A 19,355-nucleotide genomic window follows, 5' to 3' on the forward strand; every position below is an offset into this window, starting at 1 on the left:
AAAAACACATTCATGGTTTTATTTTTTAAATATTTTCTTAAATTTATTAATAATTTTTAATATATATTTATTTATGGCTTTGAGCAAAGACAAAAGAAAAAAGTCTAACTTATCCCCAATCATAGAGTTATTGTAAGAATCAGATCTATAGTCTTCCCAGCAGCAGTAAGATCCAACCTTTTTCATTAATACATTTCATCCTGTACAGATGTGAGATTTCATATTTATGGGCTTAGGTATGTACAGACAAAATAGGTCAGTTCAGAAACTAGCAATGGACCTTTATATTACAGGAATGTGAGTCATTTGGTTCTTAATCTAAGTATATATACATTCATACATACATTATATATATACGTATATAATTTTATACCCTGTACCACTTTTTTTTTTTAATTAACATACAAAGCCTAGATATTGTCCACTCTATTACAAAGTCATTAAAAATTATTTATGGTTTCACTGAAAGACCATGTGAATTAATATTTCTTCATAGTGCTTAAAATAAAATAAATATATATATAAAAATATTTCACTACTAACCCCATTTCTCCTATTAAATGTAAACCTTAAACAGTTTGAAAGATCAGAATATGATCTTAATTAACTGACAGAATTTGTTAGTATTAAAATAATATGTGGGGGGTATTGTACTGAGAAATAAATGGTCTTGCAGCGTATCCATAATGTTCCAAACATGTTTAAACAACCGCTTCCTCGTATACTACTCTGGGCCACTTGGACTAATGGCAGCAGCATGTTAATGGGTTAATTACATTGATTTTCACTGGTGAGTGGGAGTCAGCAGAAACTGGAAAAATAGATATTTTTTTACTTTTTATTTGATGTACCACTTTAGTAAAAGGCATAACAGGCAGCATGGGTTCAAGCTCTGTTAGCTTTAGAATATTTACTTGGCTCTCAAGTACATCTGGATTCACTGCATTACATAGTATGTGATGTTATTTAATTTTTCTGTGCATTGTGAAACTCAGCATTAATGGGAAAAGAAGAATTCCTTTGCATTCACTTCCTTAGCATGAATCTGCTGAGTTTTAAGGAACAGAATATATGCTTGTATCATATCCATAATGCTGATTTTTCAATGAGTTAAATTATTACACATTTAGTTTCAATCTCTATTAAATGTGACAAATCAGGCACAAATGACTATGAAAGAACTTTTTTTTTTTTTTTTTTTTTTTTTTTTTTTATGGTTAACATGAAGATCTGAGCAAACAGAACAAAACGTTCACAAAACGGTATGCTTTAACCCTGCTTTCTGTCACAATTTCCATTCTGTTTTGAAGACATAAAAAATAATAAACCTCATACCTATGGGCTATGTTTGACACTACATGCCTTAGGATACACTATCCATTTAATTACAATATACACAGAGCAAATCGTGCATTTCCAGACAGACTTGATGCTATATTATATTTAATTTTTATTTTTTTTTAAATTAACACCACAGTCAACTACAAAACTACAGTGAAGACACAGAAAGCACCTGAAAGCCTAGATCAAGCTGTGGATTACAAATAATCCTTTAAATTAAAGACCTCACTTCTAGACTTAAACCACAGATTCAAAGTCAGCATTATAGGAATTTTAAGGTAGACATAAGTCGATGAATGGTTATTAGTTCCTAAGATACCATAAAAGTCTTTTCCTACAATAGCTGACTGAACCTATTTTTATTTTTATTTTTTTAATTATTATTTTTTTCTTTCCCAAAGCATGCATGGAATATTTTCGGATGCTATTTAGGGCAAGGAGAAGAAAAGTGATGGTATTGGTGAAGTACAAGCGATTTGCAGGATCAAGCGTACAATTTTGCGTAAAACATTGCATGTAAAAGTAACATTGTAGGTTTTAAGCCATTGCATTACAATTCAACAGTTGTGTTGCACTTAGCTTCAACAAATTTTAAAACTGTAAATTTTGAAGTGAAGAGCTGAACCTAAATTCCTAAACAAATACCTTGCAATGGTACACCACACAGCAGCTATTTTTATTTGGGTCTAAAAAGGTATTTACAATGGCAATATTTATAGTCTTTGTAAAAGTCTTTAGCAATATGAAGACTGAAGTCCACCCAGTTTACTGAAACAACAGAAGGGTTGACATGGTGTGAGGTTACAATCTATCCAGAGGAGTGCTAGTGCCATCCTTGTCTTGTTAATCTAATTCTGAATGGAAAGCACAAAAAATAGTAATTGCAATTGGAAATAACTGAACTCTTCATGAAAAATTATTAACAATGTATATGAATAAATGAAATAACAATGTTTTCAGAATACTACTTAGTGCTATGTTTTAGGTAGGTTGGTTATTTGTTTTATACTTATTTGAAATTTGTTACTATGTTGACAATTTTCCCACGAAAATGGGAAACCTGGTGAACAAAGAAAGCTGTTAGACTGGTTTTAAAGTCAACATATTATAAATAAATGACATTACAGAAGAATTAGACTTCTTTAATGGTTGCAAGAAAGGAAGACACGAATTCAAACAAGTTTTCTCAATCCCTTTTTTGATATATATATATATATATATAAAATATATATATATATATACATACATAATTTTTACATTCGTTATGTAGGGCAAAGCTGTCTAAAGTATTTTTTCTCAGAAGTAGACTGCTAGGATACACGAGGAAACAGGCTAAAACAGTTCCTGGGACGGCTCTCAGTTTGCTGCAAGTCTGTTTTCTCGTAGTCACCAGGGATCATAAGTTTGACGCGAACCGTGGTTTGTCTCCCTCCGACTCTGTGCTTAAGACTGCAGAAGAATCCCTTTGCAGGGGTGCTGTGGGCGGCACTGCCCCCCGGTTTGGGGGGATGGCTCCCGAGGACATCTGTCGGAAGAGTGAGACCCGCTGGGGAACAGTGGCCCGGCTGGCCGGTGGCACACTGGCTCCAGGGGCAGGCTGCGGGAGGGAGGCCAGGGACTCCCCCACAGTGGGGTGAGGCCTCGCGATCAGTGTGGAGATCTCGTGGGGCAAGGAGGGCTGCGATGCGGAGAGGGGTCGCACCTCCCGGCTCAGGTTGGTGTTGTGGAGGGCCTGGGTGCTCTTGTGAACCTCGTTCTTGGGAGCAGCACCTGGCGGTGGCTGGGGTGCCTGTGGCTGCTGCTGCATGAGGGAGAGCTGTGAGGCTGTCGGTGAGGCGTACTGGAAAGTTCGGCCGGCCAGGGGACTCTGTACAGGCGGGCTGCAGACAGCAGTGGTGTAGGAACAGGGAGAAAGGATGACAGCTTGCTGGGGTGTCTGTGTGCTGGGTGAGGGGGAGTGCAGGTTTCCATGGGACAGGCTGCCAGCGGTGTAAACAGGAGGGGACTGTGTCCTGACGCGTGATGAGGAGGTGGCAGAGGTGCTGGAGTTCAGCACAGGCATCTGCTGCAAGCTCACTGGGGCGATGGTCTGCACCATCTCCCTGTCGTGCTTGACAATCTGCTTCAAGATCTCATTCTCCTGGTTGTTGAAAACCCCTGTATTGAGGTCCTTCTGGAACTTCTGGAGAAGGATGGAGTTCTTCTTCCCTGCACAGACAAGCAGAAGACTTAGCCAGCCTGACATACTTACTTTACATTTCAGCTCTTTTCCTGAGGCTCATACGAGCATCGCCTTCACCCAGATATGGTTCCCCCTCTCTACACCAGAACTGCAAGCTTTAGTAGTGCCATCATGTTCAGAGACACCTGAACTTTCCATGCTCCTTCACTTGCAGTGCATTTCCATTATTGCAATTATTCTGAATATGTAACCATGGTAATTTACCAAACAACAGGGTTGAAAAGGCCATCAGGCTCTGCACAAATAACATTCTTCTTTCTGCAAAGCTGTCCTAATTTCCACTAAACTGTTATGTAAGTTATAAATACATCTTCCATTTAGTACATTCCTTGGAACTAATTACTAGCCATTAGTAACCAGTGACCACTAGTTTACAAGAAATCATGTTTTCAATGCTTGTGAACTAATATGATCTCATTGCTAATGTGAAACTTGCTTACACAATAAAGCCTGTTGCATATTGTGTCTTTTCTGTGTCCTGACATTTCCTTGATGCTTTTTTGATGCTTTTAGTGTCTGCAAGACGCAGATGCTATTTTATGTCATAGGAATACAATGGCACTGAGCTGTTTTTTTTGTTTGTTTGTTTGTTTTGTTTTGTTTTGTTTTGTTTTGTTTTTTAGATAAGACAATTCACATTTTATCTTTTGTTCTGTGTAGATTTTGTATTGTAAACACAGCACTTCATACTGGATTAGTAGTGATCTGAGCACACTGCACTTTACTACTAGTATTATTGCAGCACATATCACTTAAGAGTTGGACTACATTTCCAGAAAGCATTGGAAGACAAATTTTATGAGTTTTTAAAGTCTTAATAAGATAAATAAATGCACTGAATACTCATAAATTACAAAATAATAAAATAGATCTATTCAATATTGGAAAACTATATATATGTATTTCATTTTTGTACTCTTGCTACATTAAAGAAAACACAAATATGTTTTCTTCCAAATCACATTTTCAGCTAAGAATAGATAGCACAATGACAATGCAGACGTATCTGTATTGAAAAAGAATGATGTGGATAAAATCTTACACTAGAATTTTCTTGTGAGGTTGAGGAAACAACATTGAGGATAAAAGATTTTATTTGAATATCTGCATTTTAAAAGCAGTGTTGATAATGATGATCAGAATGCATTTCTTTCTACCTAAGGCCATATATTTTTATCTAATACATTTTATTAGAGAGGTCCAGAAGGGCTGGTTGCACAATAGCAACACTGTTTTGATGATCTGCCACATAATTCCACATTTCACTAAGCTATCCTTGGCCTGCTTTTCTCATTACAAGCTGATCTGAGTAACTCCAGTGTGCAGCCATCAATGCTACCAGAACCCATGTTGTGAGGAAAATGAGAGTCCTGCTGCAAAGGATTAGCTCACTTCAACAAACACAGGTTTTGAGAGTGCTCAGAGACTTCAGCTCTTCTCAGCACTATAGATGCCATCTCTAAACTGTTTATATAGGAATATGTCATCTACTGCTCCCTAAACTGCATAAATCCCATGAATTGCTGAGGTCAGAAAAATAAATATACAGGATTAATAAATAATGCTAATGACAATTAAACTATACAGAATAATCCTCATAGAAGACTGAGAGCTCTCTAAAATTCAAAGTTTTCTATTACTTAAAAATGAACTTTCAGAATTTCTTATCTGATCACATCTTATTTATAGATCAATAGAGCATTTACTTCAATGTAACAGAAATGAATTTTTTAAGAAAGGTTGAATCTTGGCACATTATCCTTCAGCTATCCTATCTAGGAAAAGAAGAGGTAGAAAGGTAGAAAGATTTTATGAATTTCAAATATGGAAAAAATGATAATACCTATTCTGTCGAGTCTATCAATTGCCACTGTTTCAAAGGCTCTTCTCATCATGGGGTACTCTTCCAGAACCTCATTGAAGTTGTCCACTGAGAGGGAGTAGAGGCGACAATACGTGTCTGCTCGTACACTGGCAGTTCGACGGCCCTTTGTCAAAAGGCAAATCTCTGGGGAGAGAAACATTTGTTGCACATAGGAAACAAAGATTTAGTGAACCATGAGAAACTTAACAGCTAGGAAGTGACTCAATGCTAACAAGTACTCTGGCAATTTTTCTCTTGCTATTTGCACAAGGTTGCATGGGCAGTTCTGAAGGTGTTTGATTCTATCTCTGCTACTATGAAAAAAATAACTAATTCCCTTAAAAGCCCTGCTTATATGTTTTCTCAGTCTACGTTCTGATTTTATTGGGCCTTTAAAAAAAAATCACTTTAATTGTAAAAAATGATCCATCAGCTGTCAAACATAGCTTGCTGACTCAATTAACACAAGTGATTCTATTGATTTTTTTATTATTATTTTTGAAATATTCAGCTGACAGAGAGAATCAATTCCTTTAATCATTCAGCAGATTTTCTAAGCTGTTTTAATACATGATATCTGAATGTAAGAAGTGCTTTAATAAAAATGTTTCAAATGTGAAAATGCTTTCTGTTTGGTTTTATGTCATGGGATATTAAAATTAGGATTTTAGACTTTTTTTTTTTTTTTTTTTTTCTTATTTGGCTGAACAGCAGATCCCTTTTAACCTTCCTTTACTCCACTTCATTAATCTAGCAGGCTTGCTTTGAGAGTATCTCCAACAGGAATTCATCGTTCTGGAAGACAGGGGACTGAATCTACATGCAGGGTCCCAAAAAACAGTTCAGCTTGCAACTGTTTATTCTTGAACCCACAGGAAAAGGTTTTCTGGATAAAGGCCTAAGGCAGTGTCAGAGGATTGTAACAGAAAAACATATTAGAGAGATGCATAAATCCATCTAATGCAACTATGTTTCCCAGTAGAAGTCTCTGGTATTCAGACATGTTATGTAAGACCTCATATGTTTGCAAAGATGTCAAACTCAAGGTATTGAAGATATCTCACTTCTAAAATACATATGTGATCATTCTTTTCCTTGAATCCACTCCTGTTTTCAGTGAAGATCTACATTAGCAAAGGTTACAGGAGATTTACCTAAAATAAAAGAACATTTAACACAGTATAAAATACAATGGGTTCAGTTTGAAATATTCTTTATGTTCAACTAAAAGTGAGGTTGTTTGCATGAGACTTTGAAATTAGAAATGATTTGGAAACCTCTTTCAAATTGTCTATCCACCCTTATTCCCTAAAACGTGTTTTCCTTTAGATCACAACTGATGTTTTACTCAAGCATTCCAGTTAATTCTCATTGCAGTACAAACTGCAATGTACAGTACAAATTGTCATGAGAATGTCAATTGCAAGAAGTAGTGTTTGATTTTATCCCATCTTCAAGTTTGGGAATGAAAAAACATGTAGAAATGTTCTGAATTCTAGGGCTCAGGCAGGGTGGGAGATAATTTCCCTACCCAGTTCTAGCAGTTAAGAGCATTGAGTTATAGAGCATATAGAGCAGATATTGAGCATATCTGTTAATATTTAAATACTGGAAGTGGGTCAAGAAACTGTTTCCTGCCATGCTTGTGTATTAAGAACAAACTATCATTCTCAATGAAGTGTGGAAATAAAAATATTTTTCATTATATGAAATAAGAAATTCTGCAGCATTACTTCAAATGTGCAAAGTGCTAGTGTAGTTATTTATTTTGCTGTGTGTCTTTAACAAAACACTTTTTTTTATTCATTTTTTTTTAATTCATTTTAAAGAACCCTGATGTTTTTTGGTCTGATACTTCTTGTTGAAGAATTTCCACATGTTACCTAACTGAAGGCTTAGGGGCTAAGATGCTTAAATAACAGTGGATAAATCAAAGAATATTAATGTGTATCCAGTACTAGCATAGAATGTACTTACACCCTTTGGGAAGAATTTATAGACTAATGTCTATTGTAAAAGTCTTGACCCAATGTCCCGCAGAAGACCTGTTACCCAAGAAAAATGATGGTCTGTTGTAAAGAGCAAACAGAAGTCAGTCCTTTCTTCTTCCATCCCCTAACACATCCTGACCCCTTCTCCTTTGATTGCACTCACTGCGTCATAGTTACAAGAGCGAGAAGGACACTTTGCCCAAAGGGAGTAGTTAACTGCAGTGAATACCCACTCCATTTCTTAAGATACACTTGAGATGTTACACAGAAGTTTTTCAATATATGGTTGAATTTATAAATAACTTAATTGTCTGGAAAATGTGTGATTTGTGATTACCTCTTGATTTTCTGCTTTCTTCACTTAAAATAGCTTCAAACAATACTAAAGGCATAATGAGATATCTTCCACCGTATTTAACAAAGAAAAATACTTGAGCCTATGAAACATCATACACCCCAAACAAAGCAAACACTGACTGTGAATACTAAGTATTCTGAAGAGTGTAAAAATAATACTTTCATCTTTATTGAGAGAACACTGTATTTTAGATTACTTCAACAAGAATGATGGGAAGACGCCATAAAAAAACAATGTTAGATTTTGTCACGGGACAATGGAGCAATGGAATTCATGTATGTTATTGTAATAAATAAATACGTTTTCATTCTTCATTCTAAATACTTTTTTTTTTTTATTTTTTATTGCCCTTCTTTCCTCGTGTTATTCTTGCCAAGCAAGAAGACTGGAAAGAATCACTATGTAAACTATGTCAAAAAAAAAAAAAAATAAAATAAAAAAGATGTATATCTTATTCTGCAAATCCTGTGTCAACCCACAACTTCTGGCTGAAGAACATCTCTTTGGAAGGCTATTCATATCAATAATAAAATCATCTAGTTAGATACAACATGAAAGAAAAGATAGTAGAAATGTCCTGGAGTCTGGAAGGGATCAAGGAGTGTCATTATGGAGGCTGGCTGCTCCATGAAACAGGAAAAGCTTCATGTCCTCAGCTTAAGCTGAGCAGTCTCATTCAAAAGATGAACTACAGAACTGTAGTTCAACCTTCATGTGATGGACAGAATGCATTTCCAACAATATTTCCTGACTGATTTGAGTTGTTTTATAGTCAATGATATATCATCTGTATTGCTTTGATATACATATCGATCGCATCATTTGCACTCTGGCCACAAGACTAATGTGTATGTTAATTGTATGTGTCCTGTATTTGAGTTCATTTAATCTATTCGCTATTTTTCTGGAACAAATTCCATAGCATAATATAACAATTAAAATATGAAATCTCATTTATTTGGAGTGGAGAGCAGGAACACAATGTAAAAATTTGCTCCTGTGAAACACTTGTGTGTTTTTAAATGAATAAGAAATAAGAAACTTTTTTTTTCTTTCTTAATGAATTCATAAACAGGAGACTTTAACAGAACAATGTAATGAAAATATCCATGATTTATTAAAAATGTGTCTTAATGACATCAGTGCACCAGGTGCCCTCAGCAATCATCCTCTTCTTGATGTTTAGTTCATTAAATGGTCTATGAAAAACAAACAATAGCACAGGAGTGTGCAGTAGAACACAAAGGGCACACACTATTTTCAAATGGTTTGGACAAAGTTCTTTATTAGCATAAAAAGAAAGCTGCTGCACCATATTACTCACTCATATTTGCATCTGCAGTTGGCATGCTGCATTGCCTTCATGCTGTCACTTTGAAAGTGTTAAATACTTCTATCTTTCCTTTCCAAACATAAGAATGTATTCAATTTCAACAAATAGTTATATATTAGGTATATTTAACCTGTAATTCAAATTTAATTGAAGCTTTACTTTTAGTAAAACTTCATTTATTTATTTATTTATTTTATATACTTTAAAAAAAAAAATAGTCTCTTTGGACAACAGCTCCCTAGAACAGTCTAAAACAAATGTCAATCACTATACTAATGAAAAATTACTATTTCAAAACACTGAACAATGATAAAAACATTTGCTTGTTCTTACACTCCATATTTAATTAAAATGTAACAAAATAGGGCACATGTATGTAGTATTTTATATTTCCATTAATGTAACAAAATACTTTTGTACAGGACCCAAAAGACACCCAAAAGACGTTACTACAGACTGATTTTGGGAAACGCTGAATGAGTTAGGGTGAGTGACTCATCCAGTAAGATTATTCTTAAATAATTAGGATTAGTAAACCTTTCTTAAGAGCCACCGTTTTGGCACTCACTGTGATCATGTTCACAGCTCTTTCAGACTATATCAATATACCACTATAGGTGCTAATTTCACCCCTCCCCTGTTTTGCTGTGGGATTTTTTTCTTCAAGCAAATAACAGACTGTGGGAGCAGTTCAACTCTAGCAGTAATTGTGATTTCACATCCTTCCTATTCTTTGTTGGATGGGTCTATGAACCCATCCAATAATTTCCTTTTTACAATTTATACAGACCTATGAAAACTCTTTTCTTTCTCTCTGAGAATCAATACAGATTAGCTGACAGTGTGAAATTTATCCATTAACTGCCATTTCATTTTGCACATCAATTTTACTCCAAATATAATACTTAAATTTTGTAGTAATGAGCAACTTCTATAACTAGTATATTAGCCATATATTTATCTTCATATTATAATAAAGTAAAAATAATTAGCAATTTCTATGCATTTGTGAACTACAGAAGTTTATTAACAGCTTTGCCCTTTCCACAATTATAACAGGTTTCCCCTCATCTGTCAGATTCAACATTACAGGATTTGATGAAGTGTCCTTCCAGCTGAGGACAGCTGACTATTGCTTCTGTTCCTCAGCAGGAAACATGTTTCATCATGTAGTGGGCATATACATTGCTGTGCAAATGGGAAAGCAGCTATTCAGACCATCTGGCAACTTTCAGCAGCAGAAGAAAGGTAGAAAATGAAAGGTATTCAAATGTTTGGGTCAGTCAGTCAAGCTTATTTGGGAATACTTTCTGAGAATGGACAGCAGATTATAATATTTTTTATTTTATGGAGAATAATGAGTTACTAAACTGTTACAGACAGAATTTAGATGTGTGACAGCTCTTTCCATCCACCTGTATTTTCATGCCTTTTTATAGCTAGTCTTGTAATCTTTTTTAATTGTGTGAAGTCTTTGAAACACATTCTCAAGAACAACAAAGTTTAGGTTATTCTCCCTTTCTAATCCAACTCTTCATAACAGCAACTCTGTCATGGTGCTAAGACAAACAGTTCTTGATTTCTCTCAAGACTGAAGTTGTCTTCTGACCAGAAACTAGCCAGTGGGCATCTTGGTGCACTAGTCACAGCTAGGGTCTGCAACCTTCAGCCTGGGGCATGCTGCTTTCTACTTCAAAACAGGTAATGAATGACACCTTTTCTTTAGCAAAGGGGCATTTAAATGTAAAGCAAATTAAAAAACAAACAAGCAAACAAACAAACAAACAAAAAATTAAGACACCACACCCTTAAGAAACTGAACAATTTTCCATTTCTGTGTTGATTTGAGTGTCTCCAATACAGAAAAACAAGGAAAAATGTTTGGTATCATAAATATGAGATTGCTTTAACATGCATTTCTATATGTCTGTTCTGTTTTTCTTTTTAAAATCCTATAAAATATCAAATACATCTATCTTAATATTTTCTAGTCTTTTTTTTATTTTCTTTTTTTTCATCTCTCTCATTCTGTAGTCACTAGTGCACAAAGCGGACAACCCAGGGAGATGATGCTTTTTGTTAAAGACACTAAAATGACTAACACCAGGTCTCACGATTAGTCAGACTATAGATTGCACCAATTAAAATGATTATAATTATTATCTTCAAAATAATGATTAAGTGGTATGCCAGATAGCTATGTAGATTTTATTTTACAATTGTGTGGAAAAACAGTATTTACATTCATAATAGTCAAGACTGCAGGGAGAGAAAGGAGGGGGCAGAGTGAGTAATTTCACCCCAACCCAAATCTGTGGAGTGAATGGAAGTGCAAAGGCTCAGGTAACACTGAGCTAAATACATTTTGTCCTATGTTTGAAAAAATAAAATAAAATATTGTCAGTGCTCAACAGGAAAATTAATGCAGCAAAGGATAGAACTTCAGAAGGAAAGAAAATGGAGACAATTACTGCCTTTTACAATTGGGTATGTAATCTCAACTGTCAAAGAGAGTATGGGTATGTAATCTCAACTGTCAAAGAGAGTATGGGTATGTAATCTCAACTGTATACAAAAACTTTTCCCACCTTCTTTACAGTAAATAGGGGCTTGCACCCATGACAGTTTGAGTTTTTGCCACAGTGAGCAATGGCAGACACATATGAACTCCTGATTTTAAATCTGTCATGGGTGGTTGTCCATACAGTTGCCTTCATCCATACAGCTGCCTTCAAATAGAAGAGCTCATCAAACAGAGAGAGGGTTCTTCTGAAATTGTAAGGCCCTTGTCATTACAAGAGCAACAAGAGATGGCGCAGACAAAAAGGAAGAGGAAGAGGAAGAGGAAGAGGAAGAGGAAGAGGAAGAGGAAGAGGAAGAGGAAGAGGAAGAGGAAGAGGAAGAGGAAGAGGAAGAGGAAGAGGAAGAGGAAGAGGAAGAGGAAGAGGAAGAGGAAGAGGAAGAGGAAGGGAGGAAGGGAGGAAGGGAGGAAGGGAGAGGGAAAGAGAGAAAGAGAGAAAGAGAGAAAGAGAGAAAGAGAGAAAGAGAGAGAGAGAAAGGAAAGAAAGAAAGAAAGAAAGAAAGAAAGAAAGAAAGAAAGAAAGAAAGAAAGAAAGAAAGAAAGAAAGAAAGAAAAGAAAGAAAGAAAGAAAGAAAGAAAGAAAGAAAGAAAGAAAGAAAGAAAGAAAGAAAGAAAGAAAGAAAGAAAGAAAGAAAGAAAGAAAGAAAGAAAGAAAGAAAAAGAAAGAGAGAAAGAGAGAAAGAAAGGAAGAAAGGAAGAAAGGAAGGAAGGAAGGAAGGAAGGAAGGAAGGAAGGAAGGAAGGAAGGAAGGAAGGAAGGAAGGAAGGAAGGAAGGAAGGAAGGAAGGAAGGAAGGAAGGAAGGAAGAAAGAAAGAAAGAAAGAAAGAAAGAAAGAAAGAAAGAAAGAAAGAAAGAAAGAAAGAAAGAAAGAAAGAAAGAGAAAGAAAGGAGAGAAAGAAAGGAGAGAAAGAAGGAAAGGAGAGAAAGGAAGGAGAAACCAAAGTATTTTTTTTCCACATTTCTATTCCCTGTTTCCAGTTTGAAGTGTCTGTCTCTGGAGACCTTGACACATGAATTCTCATTATGTTCATTATTTAACTTATTTAATTTTTAATTTAATTTAATGACCAAAAAATATATAGAAAAAGTACCATAACCAGCAAGACTCAAATTGTGAACTTCTGAAGTACAATCTTCAAAACTTTGAAACAGATTTTTGCTAATTGCTAAGCGAGTGAGCTTTCACATTTATTTAAGGTTTGTCAACAAGCTTGAAATTGCTTTTTATGCTCTCTACCTCTGAGAAATCTTTTTCTTCAAACAACTCTTGCTCTATCTCAGTCCATTTCCTTGAATAAGTCTTAATATACTACTTTAAAACAGTTCTGAGAAAAGCAGTGTGATAATATGCTATTAATTTGGATCTTTTGTGACTTATTCAGAGCAGGCATCTTATTATTTCTTCTTATTATTATTTCTTATCATTACTTTTCTAATTTTAAAAAGACTGGTATACAAGCAGATTTTTTTAAGTCCTCATACTTTCTGTAACATAAATACTGATACTACTAAGCCTATTTCAATGTTATATGCTTAATATAGATTGGCAGAACAATTTAATTCTTTTCAGAAAGGTTGTTAGTCATAATTGCTTTTACATCAAAAAGGACAACCAAATATACAGGGTTAGAATATAACAGCTTTCATAAAAAAGTGGCATATTATATGCCTGGACAGCTATTTTATGTCCCACCCTGACCTTTTTTTTATTTATTTATTTTTCTATCTGAAATTACTGCAAATAGCTGTGGCTGAGGTTCCTGAATAAAGCAAACTCAGGCAGCATTTCACACACACACAGAATTTCTAGGTTGGAAGAGACCTCAAGATCATCGAGTCCAACCTCTGATTTTTCACATCCTGTCTATTTTCTCTTCTTAACTCAAAGTCTTCTCAGAAAGCTGTTTGATAGAAAAGAAGCTTAGGATTCTTACATAAAATGGAAATGCAAGCCTTTACTTTGTCTTCAATGTTATTCATAATAGAATATCCACATATTCCTACTGTACTTTAGCAAACTGTTTTTTATATCAAGAGAGACTGTGATATGCTAGTAATCATCTTTTAAAAGCTCATAATTTGGCTGATATTCATTTTATTTTTAATGTGAAAACAAATAAATCAATATCAAGATAATGTGCCTAAGTCCAAATTTAATTTTCATACTGGCTAGCTCAAAGTCCAGAAATGACTGTTGTTTGGATGGAAGCCTGTTCCCTCTTAAAATAAATAAATAAATAAATAAATCCTTTTGTATTCAGTGTTATCTTCTTGACATCTTGAGCAAACAATAACAGTTGCAAATTAAGCAGTTCAAATTGAACTTAAGTGGAATGTAAAAATATTGTACTTTTTTTTTTCTTTTCCTATTAAATTGTTAAATAAATGATCAGAGTCTATCAGTTCTGAATTAAATATTTAGATTAAATATTTAACCTACACTCAAATATTTGAGTTAAATTCTACTGTGAAGTACTCGCAAAATTATCATCTGGTTTATTTGTTTGTCACCTCAGATTTGCAAGGCATGCTGATGTGACATTTTGGGTGCACTAGTTCTCTTGCTTATAAGGACTAAATTAAGAATTATCATAGAATTATAGAATGATTTAAATCAGAACAAAATAGGATAATAGAATGGTTAAAAATTAAAAATTAGTTACACTGTTTTAATGAATTTGAAGAATTAGAAATATCATTTGGGTTCAAGACTATGTTGTTTAGATAGTGGGGATTATTATTAGCATTATTACTAATGATATTGTTAAATATACATCTTAGTTACTGATAATTAATAAAAATCCTAAAACCAAATCTGATTGTACTTTACAGGGCTTCAGAGTAACTCATTTTCTTTCTAACTTCTTTAAAAAGTCCCATACACTTAAAAATAATATTCTGTCCAAATAGCATGAAGCTCTTCTGTCTGCATAGCATTTTCTACATAAAATGCAGCGTCAAAAGAACAACATAATGTAGCGCAAGGAGTTATGTTACACCATGAGGAACACATCCTCAAAGTGGCAGACTAGTCATTGCCAAAAAGGACATTTAATTTTCATGGTCTCTTGCAAGCAGTGCTGTTAGAAAAATGGTCTATATTGTTCACCTGAGAAGTGTTTTATGAATGAGTTGGTATGGAGATCTGGAGATCCTGCTCCCTTCAAGCATTTAATTGTGTACTTGCCATTAAGAATATGAATAATTGCACCTCAGGGAGGCTACTTATAATTCATTATGTATTTTGGTGCAGTGCTAGATTGGCGTATGAATACTGGGACTAAATTCACCATTACCTTGAATAATGAGTAGCCATATGCAGTATTTTTGCAAAATGTAAAACTGTATCATATCATATTGTCCTGTTATAAATTAAAATATATAAAGCAGTGAGCAGTCAGGCACTTTAACAACATTTTCTCTATTCATAATTAATTTTATTCTGCAAATCCAAGGTAGTCTATCAAAAGGAGGTACCTAGAGTGTACCCAGAAAGAAAGTGGCAAAATATAATCTAAAGTGACTCAACATTTCCCATGGTATTATTTTCCACTGCACTGGTCTAAAATATACTGACAGTAGCTGTTCTGAAATGGGGAAAAGGTCCATAAATAAAAGGTAGGTCAAAGTAGTTCTGTCTAATTGGAATTCTGGTAGCTGAAGCAAATGCAAGATACTATTGATTACAATTTAAAGTGTGGAAGGACAATTGTTAAAATGGTATTAAACAACTTAAGCAAATAAAATATTTAAAAAATATAAAGTATGCCATGAACTACATGGAAATATGAGTGTTATAAAACTAAAAACAAACAAACATAAAAACAATGCCTGAAGATGTCTCCAAATTCTGTGAAGATGAGGATGAAAATCTGCTTTATATGTAATTTTTGCTAAAATTACTGCTATCTGGCAGTTATTTATACCTGACATTGAATAAATAAAATAAAACATGTATTTGTCTCTTATTACATTGCAAGAGGTAGATCATTATATATTGAAATTCACACACAACAACTTACATACATGTATAAGATATCATAAATCAACATGTATCATAAATGTAGTTTTAGAAAATCTTGTGTACTTCATCATGTTCAATATATCTGGAAGCTCATAGAAAAGAAAAATCTTTTAAAGCAATATGAGTTCTAGTCTACAAATTGACTTATTGATGACTCTAAGTGGTATAAAACCACTGGGATCCTCAGCGATGGATAAAACAAAATAAAGCAAAGCAGAAAAAACAGTGTGGAGAGGGAATGACAACAGAACAGACACGTCCCAGATTGGGTAGCATGAATTATTGCACACCTGCGTACTGGAATTAGGAAACTCCTTCCAACTGCAAACACAGTAAAAACCTCCATGGGGATGCCCAAACTAATTTAATTCATAAATATATACATACACATCCTACAGACTCAGTTTGGATTTCCCTAGCAATATCAACATTCCTTAAGCTTTAATGCAGTATCTGTTAAAAACAGAAAAATGGGTTTATAATTTCCTGGAGCATACGTCTGGGTTGCTGAATGAAGGAAAGCCTGTATAAACACAGGTGGGAAAACAGATGGAGGAAAAAAAGATAGCAGGAACACAAGGCTTATCTTTTGTCCTTTGAGGTTGAGCAGAGTGTTACCAGTGACTTCAGCAAGAGCAGGATGGGACCACAGTGAGTAATCAGTTCTCTATCCACCAGCAAGCAAGCAAATTAAGTAACAGCAGAGTTCTGAACATGTTCCCAGAAATCCTCTTTCAGATAGTTCTGCTGAGTATCAGTAGTTAGGTAGTGTTGGATTTATTCCTATTTTTTACTCTTTGTAGGCATGTCAGTCCCAATCTAGCACACCATTTAAGCAAAATGAGGTTCAGCACATGCTTAGGGGGATCAGGACAGCACACCCAGAGTATCTGCTCTGATTACATTGGGGTGCGCATCAGGAGGGGAATGGGACATCTTGAAATTCCTGCTTAACAACATGTTTTGCAGTAGCTGCGGGACAACTTTAACCTTTATGTGTTTGGAGGGGGAATAGTCTGAATTATAAAATGGCAAAATGTTCCTTTTTGTCTTTGCTTCCCATGTTCCTTTTTGTCTTTGCTTCCCACACAGAAGCTTACAGTCCATACCAGACTGTCAGTGAACACCAGAAGACTCCATGCCCCTAGGCTGGGGCTAGGGATATGCAGGGAGGTGAAGGGTCTCAAGATACCAGGGAGGAAAAGTTGTGTTGTTTTTTTTTTTTTTTTTTTTTTTTTTTTTTATTATTTTTATATATTTTTTTTCTCTTCCAGGAGATAAGGAGATCTTATTGTGATGGCTAAAAGAGCCCTAAGATTCACATGCAGAACCAACCAAGAAGGAAGTCAACTGTTGGAAAGTAGCTCTTCTACTGTAACAAACTTACATTTAGCTTACCTTACTTTGTTGTTATCAGTCATGAGACCTTTATAAACCATCAACATATAACTTTATTATGGAGTGACTGTGATATCATTTACTCCAGCAAAAATCAGAATTCATTTGTACCAGGGCTATTACACCACTTTAAACCAATATACATTGTTTTAATGCGAATTAGATTAGTATTAGGCTCACTAGATACATTAAAATATTATTTCTGCTCTGTAAAGCCTCAATAAATGATGAACTATACTTCTCTATAAGTAAGTGACTCGTATTCTTGTACCTCCTTTGTAAACATTTAAATATCCTTACTTTTTAGCACTTTTATGTGTCTAGTGAGGAAGAAATACACAATCTGTCCCATAACTCCTCTTAACACAAAAAGATCTTTGAGCAGTTTTTAATACAATCATCTAAAACACAGAGTAAAAGGTTCAGTAGGTCTGAAACCATAAGTTTCCTCCATACCATTTACTACAGGGATTATATCATAAGTAGGGTTGAAATATTGAAGTATTAAATAAGAGAGAAAAACAAATAAATTTAAAAAGCAGACATTAAAAAAAAAAAAAAAAGTTTTTTAAAAAAGGTTTAAAAAATGTAGCTATCACAACATCTTCAAAATAATATTGCTTGCCTTTTTCAACTGCTTCCTGATTATTATTATCCATTCCAGGAAGACTGAATACAAATGTGTTCATCTCAAATTGAATTTAGTTGCAAACTTGTAGTCAGGCTTCCCTATTTGCTGTTCAAAAGGGATAGGTGTGAGTACCCTCCTGCTGTCTGTCAAGCTTCTGAAAAATACTTCAGTCTTATTCACACATAATTATGCCCCTTACCTAGCAATTTCATGGCCATGGCCATAAACTCACATTTTCTAAGTATTCTCTTTGCATTTCTCTACACCCCTTATTACCTGACTCCTACCCACGCAGTCTTCTCTATTGACCTCTGTCTGGCTCCCCAGATTCTTCTGACCTCCACTGTGTTTTCATCCCATTTGTTAACATAGCTCACCTCCCTCTCCCCTGACCATCCACTCTCTCCTGACCATTTTCATTCATGTCTTCCTGTCAAATCCCATTCTCCATAAGCAGCTAGAAGGAGACAAGTATAACTTCCATTGAGGACAACCTTGTTTCCCCTTATATGAAAACCATGCCAGTCTCTGTGGGAGAAGTTCCATTCTCTTTTATTTAGAAAGAGAAAAGACATATTTACTGCTTTGCTGAAAGAAGCAGCAATCCTATCGCTAATAATGGAGAATAGAAAGTTATTTTAACAAACAGAAAAAAAGCATAGGAAGACATTGAAAATCCACAGATATTTAGGAATAATGACTATCAGTCTATTTAGAATAACAGTATATGGTCATGGAAAATTTGATTAAACCAGGTGAAAAAGCAGTACTAAAGCCCCTGAAATTCTACACTCGTAACTAATGGTTACATCATTTCACTGACATAGAAATGAACATATAACTGAGCAATATATGCAAATCACTTTAATGTATTCCTTGTTTTCATATTTTTTTCCCTTCTCTAAAAACACATAAACACACCATGTGAGGTCAGGAATTCTAAGGGCAGCCAAGAAATAAAATTACTATTTTTATTAAATGCTAGGAAAAGGCAAATAGAATTGATTGTCCTGAATCTTTATGAAGCAACGTTTCCACTCATCTGCATCTGTTCGAGAAATAATTTATGGCACTTTCTTTAAAACATTGCCTTAGTGGTCATTACTGAAAAGCATGAAAGAACAAAGTCAACCTCAAGCCACACATTTCTTTCTGAATATATTTACTATCTACTTTGTTATTCCAATAATGTGACAATGTTTTGTTGTTGTTGATGATTTTTTGTTTGTTTGTTTGTTAGTTGGTATGTTGACTGGTTGACTGCAGAATTGACAGTGCAGATGGGTGAGTATTTCTCACTTATTCCGTTATGCATGTTTGGTATATACCATCAAAAGTATGGTGGTGGAAAGGGTACAGGGATACAAATACAAGGGATAGGGATAGTACCAGACATTACTTTCACACTCATATTAGCACTTGGAGTACATACATGCGATGAAAATAAGTGATCACAAATGAGACCTTTCCCAGGTCCTATTTCCCTTCCTCTCCTCTCCTCTCCTCTCCTCTCCTCTCCTCTCCTCTCCTCTCCTCTCCTCTCCTCTCCTCTCCTCTCCTCTCCTCTCCTCTCCTCTCCTCTCCTCTCCTCT

The 19,355-nt window shown here is 34.8% G+C and overlaps 1 protein-coding gene across 1 annotated transcript in view; it reads right to left on the bottom strand.

Moving 5' to 3' along the window:
* Positions 1-354: 354 nt before the first annotated feature.
* HCN1 (hyperpolarization activated cyclic nucleotide gated potassium channel 1) overlaps positions 355-19,355 on the bottom strand; it is a 206,428-nt gene continuing 187,427 nt past the window's right edge. Inside the window, exons 7-8 of the mRNA XM_032206396.1 lie at positions 5,427-5,591; positions 355-3,549 (exon numbers count right to left, since the gene is read on the bottom strand). Of these exons, the coding sequence (XP_032062287.1) occupies positions 2,738-3,549; positions 5,427-5,591 (977 nt within the window). The 3' untranslated portion in view covers positions 355-2,737. The remainder of the gene's footprint in view (positions 3,550-5,426; positions 5,592-19,355) is intronic.

Source organism: Aythya fuligula, chromosome Z (assembly GCF_009819795.1).
Source record: "Aythya fuligula isolate bAytFul2 chromosome Z, bAytFul2.pri, whole genome shotgun sequence".
In the NCBI taxonomy this organism is placed as follows: Eukaryota; Metazoa; Chordata; class Aves; order Anseriformes; family Anatidae; genus Aythya; species Aythya fuligula.